The sequence below is a fragment of the Suncus etruscus genome, chromosome 20, assembly GCF_024139225.1.
Source record: "Suncus etruscus isolate mSunEtr1 chromosome 20, mSunEtr1.pri.cur, whole genome shotgun sequence".
Taxonomy (NCBI): Eukaryota; Metazoa; Chordata; class Mammalia; order Eulipotyphla; family Soricidae; genus Suncus; species Suncus etruscus.
Window position 1 is genome coordinate 36,684,671 of NC_064867.1, and position 26,311 is coordinate 36,710,981.

Consider the following 26,311-nt stretch of genomic DNA (forward strand, 5'->3'; position numbering starts at 1 on the left):
CATCTGGCCTTTGGCTCTTCACTTCTCTCCCACAGAAAGGTGAGGCGTGAGTGGCAGAGTTGGCAGGGCATTTGATTTTTGTTTGTTTGTTTTTGGGCCACACCTGGTGACACTTAGGCATTCCTCCTGGCTATGCGCTCAAATCGCTCCTGGCTCCAGGGACCATATGGGACGCTGGAGGATCGAACCACGGTCCATCCTAGGTTTGCATGTGCAAGGCAAACACCCTACCACTTGCGCCACTGCTCCGGCCCCAAGAATTCTTGACTCTTATTGAAGTGGGGTTGAGTAGCATGTCATTCCTGGCAGTGCTCCTGGCTTCCTGCATGCAGAACCTGAGATCAGCCTTTGAAACTGTTTCTCCAGCTCACATTCCCATTTATTTTTGGCTTGGAGCCCACACACAGCTGTGCTCAGGAGTTAATTCCTAGCTCTGCTCAGGAGACCATATGGAATGCCCAGGATCGAACTATTATCAGACCAAATCAGGTCAGCCACATGCAAGGCCAGCACCTTAATGCCCTGTGCCATCTCTCCCGAACACCCATCTCCCCGAATACCCATTTTAAGATAAGGGAAATTCAGAGACAAAAGCTATTTGTCCAGGGTACTTGGTAATCCAAGACTGGGTCTTCCCTCCGCCTCTGATCAGCCACTGGACCAGGCCCCTTCGCAGGGGTAGCCTCTCTCCTACATTTCTCAGGGTTTTAGGAAAGGTAAAGGGGGCCCTCAGGAGCTCAACCAACCCCTGGAATGCCAGGGCAGGGATAATACCAAAGCACCTCCGTTTTCCAGACCTTTATTTCCTGAGATGAATAAATAAACCAGTATCAGGGCACAGGGCTAGGGAACAGGAAGGAGCTGGCAGCATGCAGCTGGCAGGCGGGAGTTGTGGCAGTGCCCCCAGCAGGTACCTCCCCTATCCTAGGCAGGGGTCCCCACCTGGAGTCCCTTGACTCTCTTGCCCGTGGGTGGTGATATCCACCCACCCTCCTCCTGGCCACTGTCTTCGCGATTCACTGTTAGGCTACTTGGCACCCGAGGGGCCTTGCCTGCCCAGGCCAGAGATTCTGGGGGCTCTGTAAGGTGGGGAGAGGTGTGGACCCCCACCCCTGATGGGACAGCCGGCTTGGCATGTGGAGACTGCGTGCATCATCTGCCCTTGATGAATCCCTCCAGCACACGGTCACTGCGCTCCGACAGCCAGTAGCCGGTCATGGCTGCCACTGCCCCAATAAAAATGGCCGTGAAAACCAGGTCGCCCTTGGCAGCCAGGGTAGCTAGCGCACAGATGATGACGCCGAAGAACATCTGCTGCAGCACCACCACCTCGTCCTCCGTCATCTCTGAGAAGAAGCCTGCTGACTCTGGGGAGCAAGGGGGAACCAGTCATGGCCCATCTCAGTGTAGGGCAACTGAGGCACTGGGTGTGCCAAAGGCCACAGGTGCACATGAGCACAGTAGAGGTGGCCTGGCAGGTAGGTTCCCAACACAGCCTCTACTGGACATAGGGGAGAGCCAAAGGAGGGAGGGAGCAGCATTGGGGGTGCTGGGGAGTTTCCAGATGCAAGACCACTCAGCACAGTACCCCAGGAAGCTGTTGCTGTCATCATGAGCCAGGGCTGAAAAGTTTTAAAGGAAGTTGTGTGTGTGTCTTAAGGTAGGTGGGGGACAAGGGAAGAGGGGTGTGTGTGTGTGTGTGTGTGTGAAAAGTTTTAAAGGAAGTTGTGTGTGTCTTAAGGTAGGTGGGGGACAAGGGAAGAGGTGTGTGTGTGTGTGTGTGTGTGTGTGTGTGTGTGTGAAAAGTTTTAAAGGAAGTTGTGTGTGTGTGTCTTAAGGTAGGTGGGGGACAAGGGAAGAGGTGTGTGTGTGTGTGTGTGTGTGTGAAAAGTTTTAAAGGAAGTTGTGTGTGTGTGTCTTAAGGTAGGTGGGGGACAAGGGAAGAGGTGTGTGTGTGTGTGTGTGTGTGTGTGTGTGTGTGTGTGTGTGTGTGTGTGTGTGTGTGTGTGTGTGTGTGTGAGGTAAAAGGCCAGCTTAAGGTTGGTGGGGAACAGGGGAAGAGGTGTGGGCCAGTAGCTACCCGGAGAAAGGGCTTACCTGGGGCCTGTTCCTGCACGCACACGCCGTCCAGCTGCTTGTAGCCCTCCATACAGATGCAGCGGTAACTGCCCTCCGTGTTCTCACATTGCTCGTGCTCGCCCAGACACACCTCGGAGGCACATTCGTCCACATCTGGGATGCCACAGGCTCATGGTCAGAGCCACATGTGCTGCACCCCAGGGTCTTTCACCTGAACAGACTGCCTCAGCCAAAGTCCACACTGTCCTTCCTAACCACACTGGTCCTGCGCAGCCCCAGATCAACTTAACCCCACTGGCCCAGGCTCCCCAAGGGGCAAAGAGGCAGAACACTTACCGAGGCATTTAGAGCCCACTTGCTGGTAGCCACGGCTGCACTTCTTGCAGCGGCCTGGGCCTGCCCCCATGCAGCCAACACAGGCCTTGGCACAATCTGCAGAGGGGAGCAGATGCACAGGTGAGTTCTGGTACAGGGGAGACTAGGAGAGTTCTAGAAACTGAAGGCCAGAGTAGGAGGGTCAGGGAAGCAGCTTCAACCCTTCCAGGGGCCACTCACCCCGACATTCGTAGGAACCTTCTGTGTTCACGCAGAACTGGTTGGCACCGCAGGTGGCCCTCTCTGTGCCACATTCATCAATATCTGCAGAGACGACGGGGGAAGTTCTTGATAACCAATCCACCCCAGGGGTACTGGCCAGTTGGCCAGTGGTCCCGGCCAGCCCAGAGGCTGAGGCTCCCTCGCCAGGACAGCCCATGGGTTGCTTGAGTACTACTGTTCCCCATCTGGAAACCACCACCCACTCTGGGCTCACTACTTTTGGTCTGGTGCCATACTCTGCTCAGGGTTAACTTTTGGCTCTTCACTTAGGAGACACTCCTTGAGAGCTCAAGGGACCATATGGGATGCCAGGATTAAACCTAGGTCTGTCCTATGCAAAGTGAACGCTGTCCCTACTGTCCTCTCGCTCTGGCCCCCTCGCTTTCCAGTGAGAGGGAAAAACCTAATCTTGACCATGAACTACATGCCCGGGGTGGGCAGATGTGCAGGAAGACAGAGAAGCCTGAGTCCTAGGCTTGCCAGCCTGGAGCGACAGGAACAGAGATCTTTCCTAGATGATGGGGTCACATCTGGGGCTGCTCAGGGGCATGTGCAATAGTGCTGGAGATAGACTGAGGCCCCTAGATGCAAAGCACATAGCACAGGCTCCAGCCCTCTGGGCCAGTTGCTCAGACCCCACTCCTCTAGGTTTTGCATTTTTGTCTGCTTTGGGTCATTACCCAGCAGTGCTTGGGAGTTGCTCCTGGTGGAGTCTGAGAAAATATATGATGCCAGAGATTGAACCCGAAATATATGATGCCTGCATATGAAGCATACATTCAGCCAGTTGAGCTCTCTGCTTCCTGCTCCAATTTTCTGGGGACAGTTTGGGCCACACCAAGGATGCTCAGGGCGGTTACTCCTGGCTCTGCACTCAGGAATCACTCTGGCGGGCTTGGGAACCTTACGGGACACCAGGAATTGAACTTGGATTGGCTGCATACAAAGCATGTGCCTTACCCACTGTAAGGCTCTGGCCCTACCCCAATTTTTAATTCACAAACTTTGGGGGACTTTTTCTTTTTTCTTTGTTTTTGGGTCACACTCGGCGGTGCTCAGGGGTTACTCCTAACTCTGCACTCAGAAGTCGCTCCTGGCTGGTTCGGGGGATCATATGGGATGCTGGGATTTGAACTGGGGTCTTCCTGTGTTGGCCGCCTGCAAGGCAAATGCCTTATTGCTGTGCTATTGCTCCGGCCCCTGGGGGACATTTTTGGTCACAGCAGCTTAGTCTTTCATATACAAAAATGAATAGAAAGGGACCAAGTGTCCAACCCAGGAACTTCCTGCACCATTTTCTGCGTCCTCAACTCACAAGCTAATCTGTTATCAAGTCTCGGGACCTAGCCTTGAGAAGTGATACCTTGCCTCTCCAAGATGCCTTCTTGAATCCACACAGCATGGAGCTGGGTTGGGAACAGATCTCACTGCATATGGCCCCACCTGTATGCTAAGTGCCTCGTTCTGCCTTCCATCCAGGTAGGGAACCCTATGGCGATGGGGCTGTATACATGCACCTAGGCAGCAGGGGCCCCACCCAGTACACTGCCCCCTTCCCAGGTTAGATCGTCACTCACCCACACACTTGAGGTTGTGCAAGGCCCAACCCTTCCTGCATTGCAGACAGTGCGACTCCTCAGGCCCTGAGCAGCGAGCACAGGGGCCGAAGCAGGCTGTGGGGTGCAGAAGGAGCATGAAGACAGGGAGGCAATTCCCACCCACTCTGCCCAGTGCCTACCTCCTGACCAACCCACTCAACTACCTACCTGAACACACCAGGTGGCTGGCGTTCCGCTCGGCCTCGAAGTAGCCCAGGCCACACTGGCCACAGGCCTCGCCTCCATAGCCGGCTCGGCAGTCGCAGTGCCCACTGCCCCCACGAGTCCCTTCGCCTTCGCACTGCCCATAGCCGCCACAAGGCTTCTCGGCACCCCCTGGGCAGGCTGTGGGTGATAGCACAGTAGGTGAGGCAGGAGAGACACCTGAGGCCTTTGCTGTCCAGGATGTGGCTCTGGGGTGAAGTTACCCTCTCGTCCTAGACTAAGGACACTGACTTAGCCAGACTCTTCTACACTGGCTCACATGCGACTGTGAGAGAGTTTTCTCCAGAGATCTTGTGGAAGTAGGGTAGGGAGCTTTGTTCCCTGAGGTCCCTCTATACAAAGCACATAGCACAGGCTCCAGCCCTCTGGGCCATTTGCCCAGACCCCACCCCTCTAGGTTTTGCTTTTTTTGTTTGCTTTGGGTCATTACCCAGCAGTGCTTGGGAGTTGCTCCTGGTGGAGTCTGAGAAAATATATGATGCCAGGGACTGAACCAGAAATATATGATGCCTGCATGTACAGCATACACTCAGCCAGTTGAGCTCTCTGCCCTCTGCTCCAATTTTGTGGGGGCAGTTTGGACCATACCAATGATGCTCAGGGATTACTCCTGGGCCTGGCTCTGCATTCAGGAATCATTCTGGCGGACTTGGGAACCTTATGGGACACCAGGAATTGAACTTGCATTGGCTGCATACAAGCATGTGCCTTACCCACTGTAAGGCTCTGGCCCTACCCCAACTTTTTTTTTTTTTTTTTTTGGTTTTTGGGCCACACCCGTTTGACGCTCAGGGGTTACTCCTGGCTATGTGCTCAGAAATCGCCCCTGGCTTGGGGGGACCATATGGGACGCCGGGGGATCGAACCGCGGTCCTTCCTTGGCTAGCGCTTGCAAGGCAGACACCTTACCTCCAGCGCCACCTACCCGGCCCCTCTACCCCAACTTTTAATTCACTATCTTTAGGGAAGCCTGGCATGGGGTCCGAGGGACATGGGCAGTTGCGGATACTCTGGCTCCTGCCAGAGCCTGTGGAGGCCCAGAGAGCCCTCTTGGAGAGGAAGCTGGAGTGGGGGCCGGATAGATCCTCCCTCCCACCCACCATGATGCTGGTCCACTCACGCAGGCAGGATGGCCCGAAGGTGCCCGGGGGGCAGCAGAGCTTCAGGGAGTCTGAGCAGAGCCACTGGAGGAGGTCAGGAGCTTCCTGCTGCCTGGGGGTGTGGGGAGCTGAGATCACCATGTTGGAGCCTCCCGCCCCCGAGTTTCATGCTCAGAATCTGTCAGAAAAGCCATCCAAACCCTGCCCATCTGAGAGACATGGTGACTGGGGCCCCAGCAAGTCCTAGCAGAGCTGGGCTGGGAACATGGGGTCAAACCACACCCCGTCCCGCACCCCCCATGACCCCCACTTGTGTGTACGTCCACGATGCCCCCACTCACTTGTGGAACCACCAGCTCTCCACCAGCTCCTCGCTGAGCTCCAGCAGGCGGTGGCACTCGAAGTCAGACTTGCTGCAGACACTCTCCAGCACTTCCACCAAGCGGGTCTCACTGACACAGGGGCCATGGGAATACATATCACCCTCCTCTTCCCGAGACCTCCCATGTCCAGAAAATTAGCAAAAAAAAAAAAAAAAAAAAAGCCATGGGGGCATCACAGGTCAGGGCTCAGACAAACCAGGTTTAAATCTAATTATGGGACCCTGAGCAAGTCACTTCCCTCTCTGCACCTGTAACCTCATCTGTAAGATGGGACAATACATGGATATAGACACTCCAGAGGTACTGGGGTTGTATTTTGAAGGGGAACCAACACCTGTTGATACTCAAGACTTTTCTTTTTTCTTTTTTGGTTTTTGAGCCACACCCGGCGATGCTCAGGGGTTACTCCTGGCTATGCGCTCAGAAATCGCTCCTGGCTTGGAGGACCATATGGGACACCAGAGGATGGAACCACAGTCCGTCCTAGGGTAGCGCGTGCAAGGCAGACGCCTTACTGACTGCGCCACCACTCTGGCCCCAATGCTCAAGATTTGCTCCTGGCTTTGTGCTCAGAAATCACTCCTGGTGGTATTCAGGAGATCATATAGGAGGCCAGAGACTGAACCTCCTTTGGCTGCATGCAGGCAAGCACCCTACCCACTGTACAAATCTCTCATCTCCCATAGTTTTGACTGGATCCCTCTGTTCCTGAGGCTGCACAGTGGCCTCTTGCACAATAGATGTCATGAGAAATATGTCACATTGAGGCCAGGAAGGTGGCTGGATAGGTTACAGTAGGCTAGAGATCCATCCCAGCATTATAGGGGTCCTAAGTCCTGCTAGAAGTGACCCATAGTGGGGAGTAGGCCATAAGAACCACTGATGTGGCCCAAAATTAAGTATCTGGGGCTGGAGTGATAACACAGCAATAAGGCATTTGCCTTGCATGCAGCCAACACAGGACGAACCACTGTTTGAATCCTGGCAACCCATATGGTCCCCTGTGCCTGCCAGGAACGACTTCTGAGCACAGAGGCAGGAATAACTCCTGAGCGACAGTAGGTGTGACCCCAAAACAAAACAAAACAAACACCAAAATTAAATATCTATACATATACACACATCCATAAGTCACGATCATATAAAATAAAATTTTTTTCTACGTGCATGTCTATGAATAACAAGTGCTGGCCTGATGTGGAGGAACTTGAGACCTGTCCGCACTGCAGGTGGGACCATGAAGTGGAGCCACCTTGTGGAAAGAGTTCAGTCTGGCACTTCCTCACTAAATCACATGCCCAGTACTGCTATGCTGGGCACGCACCCCTCAGAGAGAAAACAGGTGTTCAAGCAAGAACTTGTGCACCAGTGTTCCAGTAATACTTGATCTGGCAGCGAAAAGGGAGAAAAAAAAAAAACGGTCAGAGCAATAGCACAGTGGATAGTTAGGGTGTTTGCCTTGCACGTGGCCAACCCAGGTTTGATTCCCAGCATCCCATATGGTCTCCCGAGCCTGCCAGGAGTGATTTCTGAGTGCAGAAATAATTCTTGAGTGCTGCTGGGTGTGGCCCAAAAAACAAAAGCCATCGGGGGACCAAAAGATAGTACAGCGAAGAGGAAGCTTGCCTTGCACAGGGTCAATCCAGGCTATTTGATCCCCTGAGCTTGCCACGAGTCAGCCCTAGAGCACAGCTGGGTGTGTTCCACCTCCCCCCAATAAAAAATAAATTTTATTGTAAGTAAAAAGGGAGTTCTGGCAAATGGCAAGTACTGTGCTCAAGATGAACCTTGAAAGCACAGTGTTAGGTGTGAAAAGTTTCAAACACTAAGCCAATTCCAATCAACCAGCAACCAACAAAGAAAGTTGGGTAGCAATGAGGGGATGGTGGTGATGGAGTGAAGACTGGTGGCCCTGTGACTATGGGATTTCTTTCTCTCTGGAGTGATAAGATGTTCTAAAACCATCCTGTGCTTATTAGAAAGGTCCTAAATGTCTCTAAGTTGCGCTACATGAGTTATGCCACTGAATCGTCTTGCACAGCAAGTAGTCAAAATATTATTAAAAAACAAAGAGAGCTGGAGAGATAGCACAGCGGCGTTTGCCTTGCAAGCAGCCAATCCAGGACCAAAGGTGGTTGGTTCAAATCCCGGTGTCCCATATGGTCCCCTGTGCCTGCCAGGAGCTATTTCTGAGCAGACAGCCAGGAGAAACCCCTGAGCACTGCCGGGTGTGGCCCAAAAACCAAAAGAAAAAAAAAAGAAAAAAGAAAAAAGAAAACAAAGAGAGCTCAAAGGCTGGAGCAAGGCTTTGTACCAGGAGGATGAGTTAAGTCCTTGGTTACCAAGGCACTGACAGGAGTCACCCCCAAGCACAGAGCAGGAAATTGCCACTGAGCACAGCTGGATATGGCCTCCCTCCAAAAGTAAACGATATATAAAAAAGGAAAATAACTGGGGCCGGAGAGATAGCATGGAGGTAGGGCATTTGCCTTGCATGCAGAAGGATGGTGGTTCGAATCCCGGCATCCCATATGGTCCCCCAAGCCTGCCAGGAGTGATTTCTGAGCGTAGAGCCAGGAGGAACCCCTGAGTGCAGCTGGGTGTGACCTAAAAAATAAAAAAATAATAAAATAAAAAAGGAAAATAACTAATATGACAATAACAAACTTTTTTTTTCAGGCCACACCCGTTTGATGCTCAGGGGTTACTCCTGGCTAAGCGCTCAGAAATTGCCCCTGGCTTGGGGGGACCATATGGGACGCTGGGGGATCGAACCACAGTCTCTCCTTGGCTAGCGCTTGCAAGGCAGACACCTTACCTCTAGCGCCACCTCACTGGCCGCAGACAATAACAAACTTTTTATCTCCAGTGAGCACCACAGTTTAATCACATCTCTTTAGTGACTACAAGTTTGACAAGATAGATTGTAATATCTCCATCTTCTACATAAGAAAACTGAGGCTCAGAAAAGCTAAGTAATTTTCCCTTAGGCTTTATTTATTTATTTATTTATTTTGGTTTTTAGGTCACACCCAGCGGCACTCAGAAATTGCCCCTGGCAGGCACAGGAAACATATGGATGCCAGGATTCAAACCACTTTCTGTCCTAGATTGGCTGCATGCAAACCCTACTGCTGTCCTATCTCTTTTTTTTTTGGTTTTTGGGTCACACCCGGTGACGCTCAGGGGTTACTCCTGGCTATGTGCTCAGAAGTCGCTCCTGGCTTGGGGGACCATATGGGACACCGGGGGATCTAGCGTAGGCAAGACAGGCACCTTACCTCTAGCGCCACCGCCCGGCCCCTGCTGTCCTATCTCTCGTGTCCCTTTCCTTAGGCTTTAAAGGGTCAGAACTGACTAGCAGAATTCAAACAGTCAGGCTTGACTAAGTCCTCCTGATCTGGAGAAGCCAAGGATCTGAGATCTGAGATCTAAACCAAACCTTTCCACTAGGATGTCCAAGCACTGTAGAAGTCCAATACCCAATTCTGCCTTTCCCCAAAGTGGCAACATCCCTCCCTGGAAGGCTGGAAACCTTTGGGGGACACTACTCTTAGGTGTAATTGAGCTTTTGTTTCTTCCTAAAATGAAGATTGATTTCTAAAGGGTGCTGAGTGGTTGATGCTTTTTTCCTTCAAAGGAGGAGGCCAGTCAAGTTTGAGAACCTCTTCTCTAAACCATCTCCTTCTCCCACTTTTACTATCTCAGAAACATTGGTTGTTCCCCCACACCAACAGCAATTTAATTCATTTTTTCCTATTTGCAAACCCTCGCAATTACTCCATGAAGTCCAGTCTTCCTGCAAAACATAACCATCCTTCTGCTCACCACACCACACCAGCTCACAGGAACAGGCTGCATCTCTTGATGCCCCTCACCTCCCTGCTACTCCCTTCTGGATCTAATGGGGTACAGCTCCGTAAGTGCAGTTACGTGCTAGGAACCCCACTCCTAACCCACTCAAAACCCTCTAACACACAGTCCTACTCCCTCTTCTGTATTTCTATCCAAACTCTCCTCCCCAGCCCCTCTGCAGCATGTCACAGCAAAAAGACATGAAACACGCTTCCACCATTCCTGGTCCACCTGTCTTCAAGTGTCACAGCATCATTTGTTATTTATGGTTTGTTTGCTTGTCTGGGGAGGAGGGGTGTTGGACCACACCCAACAACGTCCAGGAATTATTCTTGGCCCTGCGTACAGGAATCAATTCTAACAATCTTTGAGGGAACATATATGGTGCTGGGATCGAACTAGAATTAGTTGGCTGCTGGTAAGGCCAGTGCCTTAACACTGGAAACCCCTTCAAACTCTCCCTAGCTAGGAATTTCCAAGCTTTTTGGAGATATTATCTGCTTGCCCTGTTCACTGCTCTATTCTACAAATCCAGGGATTATATGTGAAGAGAAAGAGTTCCCAAAAGTGCCCACCCGAAAGGTGAGGCTGGGGTGGACGGCTTTATATAATCCCCACCCAGTCCCATCCTACCTGTCTTTGTATTTTGATAACTTCTCTTCCTCCCAGGCTGTATTTCCTCCTCCAAAATTGTCCCGAATGGTTCTTTCCAAGCCCTAGAAATAGAGAAAAATTAGCAAGAGTACAGAAGAATACCTATGGGGATGCTGCGAAGGATGGGGATGGATGCAGTGAAAGGAGGTGGAGGGAACATCCATCCATCTATTCCAGAGCCCTCTCTCCCCAAATCAACACTGTTGGGGCCTCCTCCCAGAGGCTCACCCACCTTGTTGAAGCTGTCCACCAGTCCTCGACATGTGTGACATGGGTGAGGTTGGATGGGAGGGGAGGACTGGGGCAAAGGGGAGGAGGGCTGAGGCCACACGGGATCCAGAAGAAGGCAGAAGAAGAGAGTGCTCAGGCCCCAGAGCAGAGTTGGAATTGGGCTCTTCGGGGCCTGGGGGGCCATGATTCCCCAGGCTGGAAACCTGCAGATGGAAGGAAGACAAGGTGTGGGGGGGGGTGTCAGTGCAGCAGCAGCAGCAGCAGCAGGGGTGGAGTGGGGCTAAGGGGTAGGGAAGGGTGATGCATCTAAGGGCCCAAGAGGCTAGACCCTCTGTAATTCCTACAAAAAGGGGCTCCAGCACTAGAGCAACTGCACTAATTGCAGCACTAGGGCAATTGCACTAATTGCAATAATTTGCAATGGCAGGAGAGGAAATCCTCCATCTCTTGCAGCAGATTTGCAGGATCCCAGAGACAAGGGGGTCAGCCTCCATAGAGTGGGCTGCAGGGGAGATCTGGGGGTGGAGGAGGTCTGGAGAGTCTGCAGAGAGCCTGGGGGAAGCCTGGGGCAGGAGGAGCAGCTGAAGATTTGGGGGAATTACGATCTGGGCGGGGGAGACAGCGAGAGGACAAACCCGGCCCAGCCCGTGGCCTCCAGCCTGTCTCTCCTCCACCCCCAGGACGTCGCCCAGGCGAGCCGTCTCCTCAACTCCGCCACACAGGGGCGTTGCCTCCAGTGAGACAGCCAATAATAGTGGGGCATGTGCCTGCGCGTCTTCACCCACCAGCCAATCAGAGCCGGCTTGGAAACCCCGCCACACTGGGGCGTGACCCCCGTGAGGCAGCCAATAGCCACTGGAGCTGTGCCGTACGTCATCACGCACTAGCCAATCATAGCCGGCTGCCGGGCTCACTCCCGCCTTCTGTCGGGATCTTCCAGCACCGCGGAAAAGCGCATGCGCAAGACGAGAACGTGCGCGAGACGAGGCCCCCCCTCACGCGAGGCAACCAATAGCGACGGGCCATGTGCCGAAGCGTCATCACGCGCCAGCCAATCAGAGCCGGGCTGCTGCCGGGCTCGCTCCCGACCCATCCTGTCGCGCGGCGGGGGGGGGGGGGCGGGGAGAGCGCGCGTGCGCGATAGAGACGGCAACGCGCGCGCGAGGCGAACGCGAACGAGGACGCATGCGCGCGCGAGACCAGGAGAAAGCCATCTTTTATTCACATCCCGACTTCTGGGTCTCCCCGGGCGGAACCGGAAGTCGACCTCTGCGACCGGAAGTAGCGGTCCAAGGCGGGTTGCAGAGCATGCGCCACATGTTCTGCACTCGCCCTCAGCCTCCTGGCTCCAGGCAGGGCGATGGCGTCGCCTCCTCGGCCTTGCAGGGCCCTCAGGAAGGCGGGCATCTGGGAAGGCAACGTGAACAATGGCACGGCTCTGAAAAGCGCAGGAACTGCTTCAGGAGCCAGCAGCCCGTCGAAGCAGGCCCCGATGTAGCATCCTGAGGCACGGCCCTGCTGGAAGTCGGGGAGCACGCAGCTGAGGGAAGAGGCGAAGGCGGCCTCAGGGCCTCGCGTGTGCATGGAAGTTGAGGCCCCATCTTGCAACAACCACTCCTGGCTCAGCGCCACAGTGCTCGGGGAGAAGAGGAGGACCACCAGGCCGCCCTCTTGCAAGATCTGGCGCCTCTGAGCGTGGACCCAGGCCACAGGCCCCAAAGCACTCAGTTCTCTCCTGCTCCACAAGTCCACTGCCACGCGCATCCTCAGGCGGGCCAAGGCTGAAGCCAGGACGCCCACCACTTGCTCGAAGCCCTCCTTGTCATGGTCGTCGCCTTCTGCAGAATAGAGCAAAAGGACTGCACGGCCTCTGGGGGTCCCTACAAGAAGGAACAGAGGGGAAAGGAGAAGTGAGAGGGAAGAAATGAGCCCCCCCACCTCCAGGCTGTCCGCCAGCTCCGTTCGCACTCACCCCCCACGCCGCCGACATCCTCCTTCAAGAGCCTCAGACACCCTGTTTGGGGAGACGGACAGACGGATGGAGGGGCTGTGTGAGCTCAGCCATCCCCTCTGCACAACCTACACCCATCCCCGAGATCTGGACCCTCTTTTCTCACCTTTGATGTGGTCCTTCTTGAGGAGCAGGAGGAAGAAAAGCAAGGCTGCAAGCAGCAGGCAGGCCAGCCACACCAGGGCCCAGCGCTGGTGCACATCTGGAAGACCCGAGAGAGGAGACGCATGATGGTTAAGGACCACTGAGGTTATTATACTCTACTTCCCAGAGAGAAAAGCCTGAGAGTCCCATTAAAGCATAGCCCTATGGCCAGAACTGATATACACACACACACACAGATCTACGCCCTGGTTATTCGGAGAAGTGGTTCTGCCTTCTCCCTGGTTTCATTCAGCAAGGCCCAGTGATAGTGCAGAGCTGCAGAGGACCTGGTTAGGACTAAATATAGCCCGCTGTGGAATGCACTTACCACAATGTCTAACATAGTAAGGGCTCAAGTGTCAACTGATCGAGTCCCCAAGCTTGGCCTTGCCCTCTCTTGGACAACTTTCATGGTCTCAAACCTGGCCTCTGGCTGCTTTTGCTTCCAGGCACCTGACAGCTCCAGAGAGCTCTTAAAAATACTAACTTGAGGGGCCGGGCGGTGGCGCTGGAGGTAAGGTGCCTGCCTTGCCTGCACTAGCCTAGGACGGACCTCGGTTCGATCCCCCGGCGTCCCATATGGTCCCCCAAGCCAGGAGCGACTTCTGAGCGCATAGCCAGGAGTAACCCCTGAGCGTCAAATGGGTGTGGCCCAAAAACCAAAAAAAAAAAAAAAAATACTAACTTGAATTACCAGAGGGATGGTTCAGTGGGCTTGGAACTTGTCTTGCACCTGGTCGACTGGAATTCAATTTCTAGCCCTACATGTGGTCCCCTGAGTACTACGAGGAGTGATCCCAGAGTGCAGAGCCTGGAGTTAGCTCTGAGCACACCAGCTTTGCTTCCCCCAAGGAAATCTAATTTGATTGAAGTAGCTTCCCTTACCCACAAGGGAATGTATTCCAAAATATATCCTGGAACCAGATGGTAACTTTTTGTTGTTTGTTTGTTTTGGGGCCACACCCGGGGTTACTCCTGGCTCTGTGCTCAGAAATTGCTCCTGGCAGGCTCTATGGACCATATGGGATGCCAGGGACCGAATCCAGTCATTCCCAGGTTAACCATATGCAAGGCAAACGCACTACCACTGCTATCACTCCAGCCCAATAGTAACTATATTTTTATAATAACATTTAATTTATAAATTAAACCATAAGAGATTAAATAATCATCAGGAGCAATAGTACATCACTGGATGTAGTGCTACTAGGGATCACTAAAGCTACCTGGTGGCATTGGGGGGGGGTGGGCTTGTGCTGGAGATTGACTCAGCTTCATCCATAATCAAAAGCTGCTTCAATTCCTTGAGCTGTCTCCAAGGCTCCTCGTGGCTTTTATTTGGGGAGGGGCACACCTGGTGACGCTCAGGGGTTACTCCTGGCTATGCGCTCAGAAATCGCTTCTGGCTTGGGGGACTATATGGGACAGGGGATGGAACAGCGGTCTATCCGAGGCTAGTGCGTGCAATGCAAATGCCTTACCACTTGCACCACCATTCCAGCCCCCCCACCTTTATGGCTTTTTAATGAATGAAAGAATGAACCTCTGGGACCAGGGGATTACAGTGATTGGGGCATATGTCTATCACTCACCCTATCTGGAATTCAATCCCTGGCACCACCTGGTCCCTCAAGCATCATTAGGTACTGCCTTGAAGGCCTTGAGTACCATCTGGTGTGACCTTGGAAGCCCCTGATCACCCTGGTGGCTTGAGAAATCTACGGCAACTCGGGGTTAGAGCAGCACCCATACTCAGGCTCTCATGTGACATCATAGGGCAGGTTGAGAAAAATCTGTGGAATCCCTGGGGCCTCCTGAGCACTGCTTGGAAGCCTCACCACACCCCCCCCCCAGAAAAAAAGAATGAGCTTGATTTGAGTTAGGGAAGAACCAGGCCTCTGTTTCCCCTTGAATGGGTCTTGTGCAGAGTGCAGTTCCTCAGTTCTTGTGGTACTCACACTTGTCCATGGGGCAGGCCCAGAGTACAATCAGGTGATCGTCCCACAGCTGTAAAACAAATAGAACCAAGTCCTGAGCACCCAGCATGGGCCTTAATGTCCACAGACTGGATAGCCTGATCTCCAGGTGCCGCTTTCACTGTATACACACACACACACATCTCACACATACAAACGCATCCATGTCTGATCTTCAGGTTATCAGGCTTCACTGTTAACATACGCACACTCATGAACACACTGCCAGATCTCCAGATGCTCAGGGTCTTCACACACACACACACACACACACACACACACACACACACACACACACGAATATACACAGTCTGATCTTACAAATACACATTTGGATATCCAGATGCTCAGGTTTCATTGTACACACACACAGCCTAGAGTCACACATGCATCCCATCAGAACTCTTTGTCACTGCTCAATTGTGCCATTGCCTTGAAAGCTTTATTTTTTATTTTTATTTTTTTAGGTTTACCTCATATTTATTTCCAGGTATCAGTATAATTGAAAATTACCTGATTTTTGGTTTGAAACGAAAAGAACTCTTTTGTTGTTGTTGTTGTTTTGGTTTTTGGGCCACACCTGGCGTTGCTCAGGGGATAGTCCTGGCTCTCTGCTCAGAAATAGCTCCTGGCAGGCACAGGGACCACATGGGACACCGGGATTCGAACCAACCACCTTTGATCCTGGATCGGCTGCTTGCAAGGCAAACGCCACTGTGCTATCTCTCTGGGCCTAAGTTGTTGGGTTTTTTTTTGTTTGTTTGTTTCGTTTTTGGGTTACATTTGGCGACACTTAGGGGTTACTCCTGGCTCTCTGCTTAGAAATCGCTCCTGGCAGGCTCGGGGGAGACCATATGGGATGCCAGGATTCGAACCTGAGTTGGCTGCTTGCAAGGCAAACACCCTACCACTGTGCTATCTCTCCGGTCCAAAGTGAACAGAATTTGAGAGAAATTCAAATTAATTGCAGTTCTTGACAACGTTCTTCTATGAAGGTGAGATGAAATAATAAGGAATTCTCTCTTTACTGTTTAAAATTATCCCAGAAAAAAATTGATTATTGTATGTATGAAACTGTTGGGACCTTCATACATTTTGCCTTGAACACTTTCTCACATGTCAGGAGGGCTTCATTAGGAAAAGCCTTCCCAGGCCCAGAGAGACCATATAGCAGTAGAGCGTTTGCCTTGCATGCAGTTGACCCAGGATGGATGGCAGTTCAAATCCCAGCAGCCTATATGATCCCTTGCACCTTCCAGGAGTGATTTCTGAGCACAGAGCCAGGAGTAAGCTCTGAACACCACCGGGAGTCACTCAAAAACCAAAAAAAAAAAAAAAAAAAAAAGGAGGAAAAGCCTTCCCTACAAGTCTCCCCGGACCCCCACTTTGCACAAGAATGTAGCTGTCTGGGGTGGTTCCTGACCATCATGGGTAGCTGAGGGACAGACTGTGCCCTTCTACTCTTGGCTTCCCAGGGCAGGACACAAACAAATGAAGCACAAACAGCATAGTGGGTGCTGAGGCCAGTGAGGAGACCCCCACCTAATGCCATTGACCCCAGTTTCCACTCACCTTCAGACACTGGCCTGAGCGAAGGTCCCGGAGGATCTGGTCTCCAAGGCGCCTTGTCCTCTGCCATTAAAAAGCCAAGGGGCAGAGCTGTCAGAGTCACTACCACATCGTGGAGTTGCCAAGCAGTCACTGGCATGCAGTAGGGGTGACCCTTGCCCCAGTTACCAGAGACCCACCAAGAAAGGGGAACTGGCCCATGACCATGCAGAGCCCCCAACGTCCTCACCAGGGAGGCTCGGCTGAGCAGTGAGGTGCAGCCATTTGCTTCCAGGGCGCAGAGAGATCCATTGTCCTGCGGGCCTTGGGTCTCCACCAGCAGCATATCATTTCTGGGGGGGCCTAGCAAGTTTGGGATGGGGATGAGTCCAATCTGAGTGCCGCCATCAGCACCCCCTGACTATATTCCCATCACTGGCCCTCTTGGGGGTTTTCTACTCACCAGCCCACAGGCACTTCAGCAGCTGCGGGCCTTCCCAGATGCTCAACTGCATAGAAAAAAAGTAGGGTGAATGGCAAGAGGGGGGAGCAGAGAGGGGCGCAAAGAAACTTTGCCCAGAGTTCCAGACGAACTTGTGGTAGGTGGACCTGGGTTCAAGGCCAGGATTCGAAGGCCTGCAGCTTCAACACACACCCATTTCATGGCCCATTGCCTCCCTCATCAGACTGAGACACTCACACCCACGGCCTCATCCACTCACCCACGGCCTCATTTTCTCTAGGAGCTCCATCCCAGGACAGGACCCACCCCCAGGTCAGGAACCTCCCCCAGGATAGGCCTACCTCTAGGAATGCTCCACCCCCAGGACAGACTCTGACTGGCAGGAGGCTCCACAAAGACTTCACTGGTACCCATAGTTTTTGGACAACTATAGGGGTGGGGCGTTTCCCTGCACAGTGAGGTACCTGGTGGGGCTCTACTGTCACTAATTCTGCTGCCCTAGGCACTTAAGGGTAGAGGGTGCCCTGGAAGTGAGGGAGGGCTCTGCCCCCATAACCCCACACTCTGGTGCCCCTTTCTTACCTGGACACAGAGGTTGGGGTGACCTTCCAGCAGTGGGAACTCAAACACCTTCTGTGGAAAGAGGACAAGTGGAGGATTCCCAAAGGGAGGGTCTTGAGCCCTCTCTTCCTCCCCCAACCTCCCCACCTGGCTTACGCTGTCGTTGATGCTCTTAGGGGACAGCGGTGGCACCAGTGACTGGCAGGGGCCCCCACCCGGAGCCTGCCAGCACAGCTCAGCCACAGCAGAGAGTGAGCAGGGTGCATCCAGCCTCCAGTTGGTCAGGGACAACAACTTCACGTGAACAGCATGCCAGAAGTTCCAGTAGGCTTGGGGGTCTGCAGGAACAGGGCGTGACTGTGTGCCTCTCACATTGCTTACTCCAAACCCATCACCCAGCCCTACTAGTTTGCTCACCATTCTGGAAGGGGCAGCTGTTTGTCCGAATGGCATCGAGCTCCAGCGGCCACACCTGAAAGAAAAGACTTGGCAATGCAGTGCTACCCTTCACCCTCCCCATGCCAGGCCCTCTGGGGTGCCCCTGCAAATTCAGTGCAAATGTCACACCTGACACCCCAGAGACTCTTTTCCTTCCCGCCAACCTTCTGCGATATACAGGCACATTATTTATTTATTTATATATTTATTTAGCCACACCCAGCAGTGCAGCGGGTTTGCATCTGGTTCGGTGCTCAGGGATCGCTCCTGTAGGGCTTTCTGAGTTTCACATGAAATGCTGAAGATTGAACCCAGGTCACCTGCATGCAAGGTAGGTGCCTTGCCTACTGTATTACAGTTCCAGTCCTTCCATACTTTTTAAAACTTGATTGATTGATTGGTTGATTGGTTTTTGGGCCACACCCAGCGATGCTCAGGGGTTACTCCTAGCTCTGCACTCAGAAATCACCACTGGCAGGCTGGGGGGACCATATGGGATGCCAAGAATCAAACCGGGTTCCTCCAGGGTCTGCTGCATGCAAGGCAAACACCCTACCACTGTATATATATCTCTAGCCCCATATTTTATTTTTTCAAACTTTATTTATTGATTGATTGATTGGTTGTTGGACCATACCCAGCGGTGTGCAGAGGTTACTCCTGGCTCTGTGCTCAGAAATTACTCCTGGCAGGCTCAGGGGACCATCTGGGATGCTGGAAATCATACCGGATCCTTCCCCAGTCGGCCGCATGCAAAGCAAATGCCCTACCTCTGTGCCATCTCTCTGACCCACCTTCCATATTTTAATAGTTTTTTTGAACACCCTCTTTTTATGTATCTGAGCACTGAATTTATCCTACAATCACTTTATACCAAGTGCTGAGCCAGATGTTAAGGGCACAGTTGTTTACTTCTTTCAATTGGTGTTTAGTTTGATTAATTTTTTTTTCAGTGCTAGAGATAAAATCTTGGTTCTCTCCTATCTAAAATAATTGGTCCACCACTGAGCCACATCCGGCCCTCAATAGAAGAGTGCTCTTTCTATGGTCTTAGCCCTGTGCTAAGCTCTAGAGCTAATCTATTAGTTTACTCAGCAAATATGTAATTAAAGCATCTTTCAGATAGCAGGTATTGGGCGTAGAGCTGGGGACATTTATAGAAGAGCAAATATTTTTTTTTTGTCTGATTAGGTCTTGCCCAGGGCTCTAGACTTTAATTAAACAGCATTTTTTGTTTTGCAGGAAATTACAGGTTACAGTTGGTGTGAAAAGAGACAAATAAGTGAATACATTGATTGTCATTTATTAAACGTGTGTGTGTGTGTGTGTGTGTGTGTGTGTGTGTGTGTGTGCAAGAAGCAATAAGACAGGTGCCCATATCAGAGGGACAGCCATTGGTGAAGCTGGAAGGAATGAAGGGCGAGGGGATTTGAAGAGAAGAGAGGGCAGGTCTTCGGTAAAAAGCTTGAGAAAACAGGTGACATTTGACCTGGAAGGAATTTGTTGTATGAAAAAGAGATGGGGGGGCCGGGAAGGTGGCGCTAGAGGTAAGGTGTCTGCCTTGCAAGCGCTAGCGTAGGACGGACCGCGGTTCGATCCCCCGGTGTCCCATATGGTCCCCCAAGCCAGGGGCGATTTCTGAGCACATAGCCAGGAGTAACCCCTGAGCATCAAACGGGTGTGGCCCAAAAACCAAAAAAAAAAAGAAAAAGAGATGGGGTCTTTTCAGGGAGTGTCCCTCCCCAAGTGAAAGTCCAGAGGTGAATGCATTTTGAAGAATTGTCCCCTTCGGGTATCACCAAGTTCCTTCAGATAAAGGGGGAAGGACTGAGCTGGTCAAGAGTTAGGGGTACAGATACCAGAGAAGCACTAGGCTGGAAATCAGTAAAAGTCTAGAGGAGAGAGACAGGGACTGATGATTGATGGAGCTGGAGAGAATGTGGAGGTTTGAAAAAGGCACTTTCAAAGCTAGTGGAGCCCAGTGGCCACCTAAACATGCCATCAGAATACATAAAAGCTGGGCCGGAGTGGTAGGGCATTTGCCTTGCACACAGCTGACCCAGGACAATCTGGGTTTGATCCCCAGTGTCCCATATGGCCCCCCCAAGCCAGGAGCAATTTCTGAGCACAGAGCCAGAAGTAACCCCTGAGCGTCACCGGGTGTGACCTCCCAAAAAACAAACAAACAAAAAATTCTATAAAGGTGGAGTGACTTTCCCAAGGTCACACTGCTAGCATAGGGCCAGAGCCAGGATGCAAACTAGCCTGAGTTTTCAACACCTGATCTTCCCTCTTGGGGAAAGACTAAGAAGGAAGTGGGTTGGCAGCAGGCAGAGGAAAGCTGCGGAGAAGAAGCAATGTTTCAATGGGATTGAAAACCTGTAAGAAACCTGAGCATCCATGGTTTCCACCTTTGATAGAACAAGGAGACTGAGGAGACTAAGAGGTAGAGAGTTCTGAGCAGAGAAAGGGAATCTAGTTATCAAAGGACCCCCTGATGGTCCTCACCACACCCCAACTAGAGACTGTTCTTACCTGGACACAAAGACAAGGGAACAGTTCTTGTTGGCTCAGAAGAATGGTCTGGGGTCCAGTCTGTGAGAAAAGCGAAAAAGGAGACAGGCTGAGAAAATAGAGGGATGAGCGGAGAATCCCAGACAGGCAGCAAAGTCCCCCACCAGGCACCCCAAGGGAGGTGCAGGCCTCACCAGATTTCTGGACCACAGGCGTTTGGGGGGACCCTGAGTCTTGTTCAGGTACAAGGAGAGGCCAAAACGTTGCTCTGCAGGTACGTCCAGAAGTAGCTGTTTCTCATCCCCGTCCACAGACACGTTGATCCAGGGCAGAACTGTTGGGAACACACAGCCGTCCTTCACTTCTTCTGCACCCCTAACCTGGGTCAGACCACCCACCCATGCTCTGGAGTCCCTTTCACACTCCCTAGCTTGGGGTCTCTCTGGAAGTTGGGACCAGAGATATCATGGGGGAACCCCTGGTGGGTGGCTGGAGGCCATCCTGGTTTCTCCCTCTGCAGCTAGAGGGTCCTATAACCACTGAAAATTGAACATCCCTGGGACCAAGGAGATAGGTACAGCAGGGAGGGCATTTACCTTGCTTATGGCTGACCCAAGATTGATCTCTATGTCCCACATGGCCCCTCAAACTCACCAGGAGTGACCCCTGAGTAACCAGAAGTAACCCTGAGCACTGCCAGGTATGGTTCACCAACAACAACAATAAAATAGATTCTGGGGCGAGAGCAATAGTACAGTGGGTAAGGCATTTGCCTTGCACGTAGCCATCCTGGGTTCAATCCCCGGCATCCCATATGGTCTCAGAAACTTGCCAGGGGTGATTCCTGAGCACAGAGCCAGGAGTAGCCCCTGAGCTCCACCGGGTTGTGGCCCCAAAACAAAACACAACAAAAAATAGATCCCCTTTCTCTGTTCAGAACCCTTTGATGGCCTCAGAGATGAGCAACAGAGCTGAGCCAAAGGCCTTTCAAAGAATGATGAGGCCCAGCTCTTGTCTCCTATTCTCTCCTCGGGATCCTGCAGACAAGTCTAGACTGCCTGACTGACAGCAGGGACTGACATGCCCAGCATGCCTAAATTCATGCTCCCCACTAGAACCCTCTGCCTGACATTCCCCCAGGAATCCCACTGCAAGGCCTTACTGAAAACTCCCCACCTCATCTCCCTGCTCCCAACCTGTTCCTCCCTACACCATCATTATTGTCATCATTATCTTGAGTCACACTGTCCACTCCAATAGCTTATCCAGGCCCTGACCCCCCGCAAAGGTCAGAGGCACTGGACAAAGTCTAAGAATGGAATGGAGGGAAAAGTCTGGAACAATTGTACAGCAGGGAAGGCACTAGTTTTGCATGCAGCCAACCTGGGTTCAGTCTCCAACTTTCCATATTATCCCCCAAGCACCACTGAGTGCAAAAACAGAAGTAGCCACTGAGCATCACTGGGTGTCCCCTCCCCCCAAAAAAAGGAAAAAAAAAAAAAGGAAGGAGACAGGAGATATGGTTCCAAGAATACAGGAATAAGCCACAACTTCCCGAATCACAACTTTTCAAACATGATGCAAATAGAGCCCAGGTAGAAAGAATAGAATTGGACTTCGAAAGCGATTGCTTTGTCCTGTCTCTGCATAAATTATAATACAATTTAAAAAAATATGAAAGGAAGCTACACTTTTTTCACCCTATTTTAGGATTGAAAAGCACCTTTTTGTTTGTTTTTGGGCCACACCCAGCAGCGCTCAAGTGTTACTCCTGGCTCTGTGCTCAAAAATCACTCCTGGCTCGGGGGACCATATGGGATCAAACCCACATCTATCCTGGGTCAGCCATGTGCAAGGCAAATGCCCTACCACTGTACTATATCATCTGGCCCTGAAAAGTACTTGTCTTTCTATATAATGAGGAGGCAAGATTATCCTAACAATTCTCTGGGTCTCTGGAGCTTCACGTAGCAGAAAATATTTGTCCTAAGTAAGGAGTGAGAGGTTGATCCTCAGATTCCCAGCACTAGGACCCAGGACCAACTACAGTGCTTGTGTAGAGGAAGAAGGAACAAGCTCAACAAATGTTGGGGGGAAGCCCCAAAAGTCCCGGCTCCCACTCCCCAGCCTCAGCCCATACCCCGGCAGCTCTGGATGCTGTTCTGGACACTGAGCCCCCTGCAGTCTGGGGAGAGATCACAAAAAAGCCTCCAGTGGGGCTGGGGGCCAAGGAAAGAAAGGGGGTGCCCACCATGAAAGGACTGGGACAGACTTTCTGTCCCCTAGATGCCACCCCCTCCATCCAGTGCCCGTGGCACCATCCCCAGGGGCTAACATGACGTATCACATGATGTAACATGAGCAGGCAAGGTGCTACTGAAGCGAGACGAACAGACATGGACACTTACCAGGCAGCTTCTGCATGAGGCTGAGTTCCTGCTGGTACTGGGACCGAGTGTAGGCCCTCACGTGCACCTCGGACCCCAGTGCAGCCTCGAAACACTCAAACACTACATAGCCCTGGAGGAGAGGGGGCAGCTGGGCACGGGGAGCTCAGAATTGAGGCTGAGAGACTCTGAACCCCATTTCCCCAGCCAAGGATGTTGTGCATATCAGAGATGGGACCTTCAATTTTAACTAAAGGCCCCCCCAGATGCCAGCAGGTCAGGGACAAGCATCCTGATGTTTTTGTTTTGTTTTGCCTTTGGACCATACCCGGTTGACACTCAGGGGTTACTCCTGGCTATGAGCTCAGAAATAGTTCCTGGCTTGGGGGACCATATGGAATGCTGGGGATCCAAGTCCATCCTGGCTCCAGGCTGAGACCATTAAACAGGTCCCCACAAATGTGGGGTGCCACATCTCTGCCCACCCTGGGCTCCAGGCCCCCACAGCTGGTCTCTGATGATGCTCCCCAGCTCCAGAATTTTCTCTATTGAAGGATATTGGTGGACACTAGATGTCAGTGATGATGCGCTTCCACCCCAACCACCATCTCTGAGGCACGAAATCGGAGTAGCCCTCTTTCTCTCCCAAAAATGGGGGTGATGGGCATGAAAGACAGGAGCTCCCTTAGAGGTGAGTGCTCAGGGAATCTCACCCTGAGGGGTTCTGAGACTATACAAGAAGGAATTGGGCTGCTGGGATTGGCCACATCTGCCCAGGAAGGGGAACCCTCACCCTCAAGTTAGTCAGGGAAGCATCAGCACATGCACTGGAAGGGACTATCCCAGTCCATAAGAACCATGGGGACAAAGGCATGCCCCCCACATCTTCTTGAGGGATGGCTGCGCTCTGATATACCTACCACAGACTGCCCTGGCTGTGCATGGGCCACAGGTACCTCCACATCCAGCCGGGCGCAGCGGAAGACTGGGTAGGCCTGGAAGAACAGCACGATCTGGGCCTGGACAGACGCTGTGAGAACAGGACAGGTTCCATTAGGCTGGCTGCCCCTCAGTCCCGGAAGTGGCAGCAGAGCTGGGGTTTTGCTCACCGTCCCCCCTCTCCTCCTGTGCTGGAGCTGTGCTTCTTCCCAACTCATCCTCATCTTCAAGCTCTTCTGGGGGTCCTGGAGGGACATCGGGCAAGGCTAGTTCAATCACCTGCCCCAACCCGGCTGCATGGATGAAAACCCATGAGCAGTGCTGCGCTCTGGGCTCCCATCCTCCCATGCCTCTGCTCTTCTGTGCTGTAGACCCCATGTTGCATGGTGCCACTTATCACTTCACATCCCTAGGCATAATTCATCATGCACTCTCGCCTGCACGCACACACACACACACACACACATGTGCGCACACACCCCACCACCATCCTCCATGCAGCCAGGCCCAATATGCATTTCCACCCCCGGGTTCACCATGTACCCATCAGTAGCACCACACCCAAAATTTGGGCGTCACCCCTCTCCCTGTCCAGGCTCACTGTGCGATCAATCAATCACACACAAACACATAGGCACGCACGCATGCACCAACCCTTCCCACCTGCCCACATGCGCCAATCTCACCTTGCACAGCCAGAGGAAGGACGACGCGCACACAGAGCCCACAGTCCTGGTTCTGGTAGCACCTGAGCACCAACTCTGTCCGCAGCTGAGTGGGAACCAACACAGGGCCGGAGGCGGGCACCAGATCCCCCTTGTAACACAGCACATTATCTACCAGTGGAGGGAGTGGCAGGTGATTAGGAGCCAAAGTTTGGCTTCACCTGACTCCCTGGAAGAGCAGTAAGCTTTGGGGTTTCCTCCGCTCAGGCTGGCACTGGCCCTTCCCACCCTCCATTCTTGGGGAGGGGGTGTCCTTCGCTTTCCCTCAGTGGGGATACTCACCTGAGAGGTTGCATGACAGACCCTGGGAAGGAGGTGAAGGAGAGTCAGAATAGAGAGCCATGAATTGCACCTCTTTTCACAGCCGGGGAGCCCTCCCTGCCTATCCCTCTGGGGGCTTCTCACAGAAGACTGAGAGGGTTTTGGGGTAACATGGTCACGTTTCTTCTCTCATCCCAGCAGCACCAGACAGACCAGCCGGGGCGGTTCTGGCTGTTGGCAGTGACAGGAACTGGGTCTGGGCCAAGGCACCTCAGACCTGGTTCTGAGCCTCCCCAATCTCAGCCCCCTCCCCGACTTACTGGAGAGCAGCGGATACTGTCCTGGGTTCCCACCAGCTTCTCGAGAGAAAGGACCCCTGGACTGCGGCCCAGTGCCAAGGACAGCAGAAACCAGGGTACAGGCATCTTCCAAGTGCCAGGTAGCACCCAGGCCCTGGGCTGTGTCCTGCCCCCCCAAAGGGGGGGCAGACACCCCTTTCAGCTCCCACTCAGCTTGGGCCAGTGGGCAGAAGGAGCCAGAATCCCTCCCAGGCTCAGGCTGCTCGGGCCAGCCTGGGAGTCCCAAATCCCAAGTCCCAGCCGAGTGGTTTCGGTTTGGCTGGGCTGCCAGCCAGCCTTCCCGCCCCACCCTGGCCCTCCCACAGGCGCCACCTCCTCCTGCTCCTCCTCTGTTGACCCCTAGGCTGGACCAACCCTGGAGAGGGCAGCAGCTCAGGGGAGGCTCCTACTTATTGCATAGGCCCCCTAGGAGGAGTACCCCAGGCTTAACTCCTGGGTCATTGCCATTTCCATGCCCTCTGCAGTGTGGCACTCTCTGGGTCCCTTTACCTGAACACGCAGGTTCCTTCTCCTGCCACCCTTGGGCTCAGTGACCCTTTTATTATGTGACCTGTAGGCTAGCAGCTCCTGAGGAAGGAGCTTCCATTGCTTTGGCCTTGCCACAATGTGCAGGGGCATGTGTGGCTCAGGACCTTTGGGAGTTCTTTTTATTTTACTTTATTGATTGATTGGTTGGTTGGTTGTTGGGCCACACCCAGCAGAGTCCAGGGGTTATTCCTGACTCTGCATTCAGAAATCGCCCCTGGCAGGCTGGGGGACCATATGGGTTGCCTGGAATTGAACCAGGTCTCTCCCTGGTTGGCCGCCTGCAAGGCAAACATCCCACCTCTGTGCTATTTCTCCATCTCCCCTTTGGGAGTTCTGTTCCATTCTATTCCTCTTCTCTGGAAGAGCAGCTCAGGTGCAGGGAGATTTCCAGGGCCTTTTTCAGGAGGCACTGCTTGTGGGAACCTCAAGGATGGGGGTGTGGTGGCACGTATGAGGAGTTTGACCATGGGTGGGGCAGACCCAGCTGCAGTTATGGGTTGCCCAGCCTGGCTCCCTCCCCAAACATCCGGGCACTCAGAGCTGCTCTCTTTATTGATGCTTTTCCAGGCCTTCTGCACTGCCCCCCTCTTATCATTCACCCAGACCATAGTCTCTATCTCAGGTCCACTGTCCCCTCTAGGCAGATCTGGGTCTGGAAAAGGGGACTCCCTGAGCCCCAGAGGGTCTGCTATACGTCTGGCCATAACTATCCTGTCCAGGGCGCACCCAGCTTGG

The 26,311-nt window shown here is 52.8% G+C and overlaps 4 protein-coding genes across 4 annotated transcripts in view; 1 reads left to right on the forward strand and 3 right to left on the reverse strand.

Moving 5' to 3' along the window:
- FANCD2 (FA complementation group D2) overlaps positions 1–26,311 on the reverse strand; it is a 1,230,368-nt gene that overhangs the window by 1,072,890 nt on the left and 131,167 nt on the right. The gene's annotated exons all lie outside the window — the stretch shown is intronic.
- EMC3 (ER membrane protein complex subunit 3) overlaps positions 1–26,311 on the forward strand; it is a 146,271-nt gene that overhangs the window by 34,528 nt on the left and 85,432 nt on the right. The window lies entirely within an intron of this gene.
- Positions 784–11,416, reverse strand: CRELD1 (cysteine rich with EGF like domains 1). The gene is made up of 11 exons (XM_049766293.1): positions 11,358–11,416; positions 10,724–10,925; positions 10,471–10,553; positions 5,941–6,051; positions 5,620–5,711; positions 4,443–4,619; positions 4,254–4,349; positions 2,635–2,718; positions 2,416–2,511; positions 2,098–2,232; positions 784–1,367 (listed from the first exon to the last, which is right to left on the reverse strand). The coding sequence occupies exons 2-11, from the start codon at positions 10,904–10,906 to the stop codon at positions 1,153–1,155; spliced, it is 1,272 nt and encodes a 423-aa protein (XP_049622250.1). The 5' UTR covers positions 10,907–10,925; positions 11,358–11,416; the 3' UTR covers positions 784–1,152.
- On the reverse strand, positions 11,927–25,287 carry LOC125998109 (interleukin-17 receptor C-like). The gene is made up of 17 exons (XM_049766357.1): positions 25,010–25,287; positions 24,711–24,732; positions 24,390–24,539; positions 23,685–23,794; positions 22,786–22,897; positions 20,572–20,711; positions 20,399–20,458; positions 17,843–17,897; positions 17,582–17,763; positions 17,447–17,497; positions 16,865–16,910; positions 16,652–16,764; positions 16,426–16,485; positions 14,836–14,884; positions 12,840–12,935; positions 12,695–12,736; positions 11,927–12,602 (listed from the first exon to the last, which is right to left on the reverse strand). Exons 1-17 carry the CDS (start codon positions 25,112–25,114, stop codon positions 11,944–11,946), a joined length of 2,052 nt encoding a protein of 683 aa, XP_049622314.1. The 5' UTR covers positions 25,115–25,287; the 3' UTR covers positions 11,927–11,943.

Bases quoted from the DNA above. Each gene is read 5' to 3' on its own strand.
- LOC125998109 (XM_049766357.1), bottom strand. From the start codon at position 25,114: ATGCCTGTACCCTGGTTTCTGCTGTCCTTGGCACTGGGCCGCAGTCCA. The intron at 20,459-20,571 runs GTGAGGCCTGCA...CTTTTCTCACAG, and splicing joins GCCTGTGGTCCAGAAATCTG to ACTGGACCCCAGACCATTCT. The intron at 17,898-20,398 runs GTAAGAACAGTC...CTTTTCTTTCAG, and splicing joins TCCCTTGTCTTTGTGTCCAG to GTGTGGCCGCTGGAGCTCGA.
- CRELD1 (XM_049766293.1), bottom strand. From the start codon at position 10,906: ATGGCCCCCCAGGCCCCGAAGAGCCCAATTCCAACTCTGCTCTGGGGC. The intron at 2,512-2,634 runs GTGAGTGGCCCC...TCCCCTCTGCAG, and splicing joins AGGTTCCTACGAATGTCGGG to ATTGTGCCAAGGCCTGTGTT. The intron at 1,368-2,097 runs GTAAGCCCTTTC...CTTGCTCCCCAG, and splicing joins CGTGCAGGAACAGGCCCCAG to AGTCAGCAGGCTTCTTCTCA.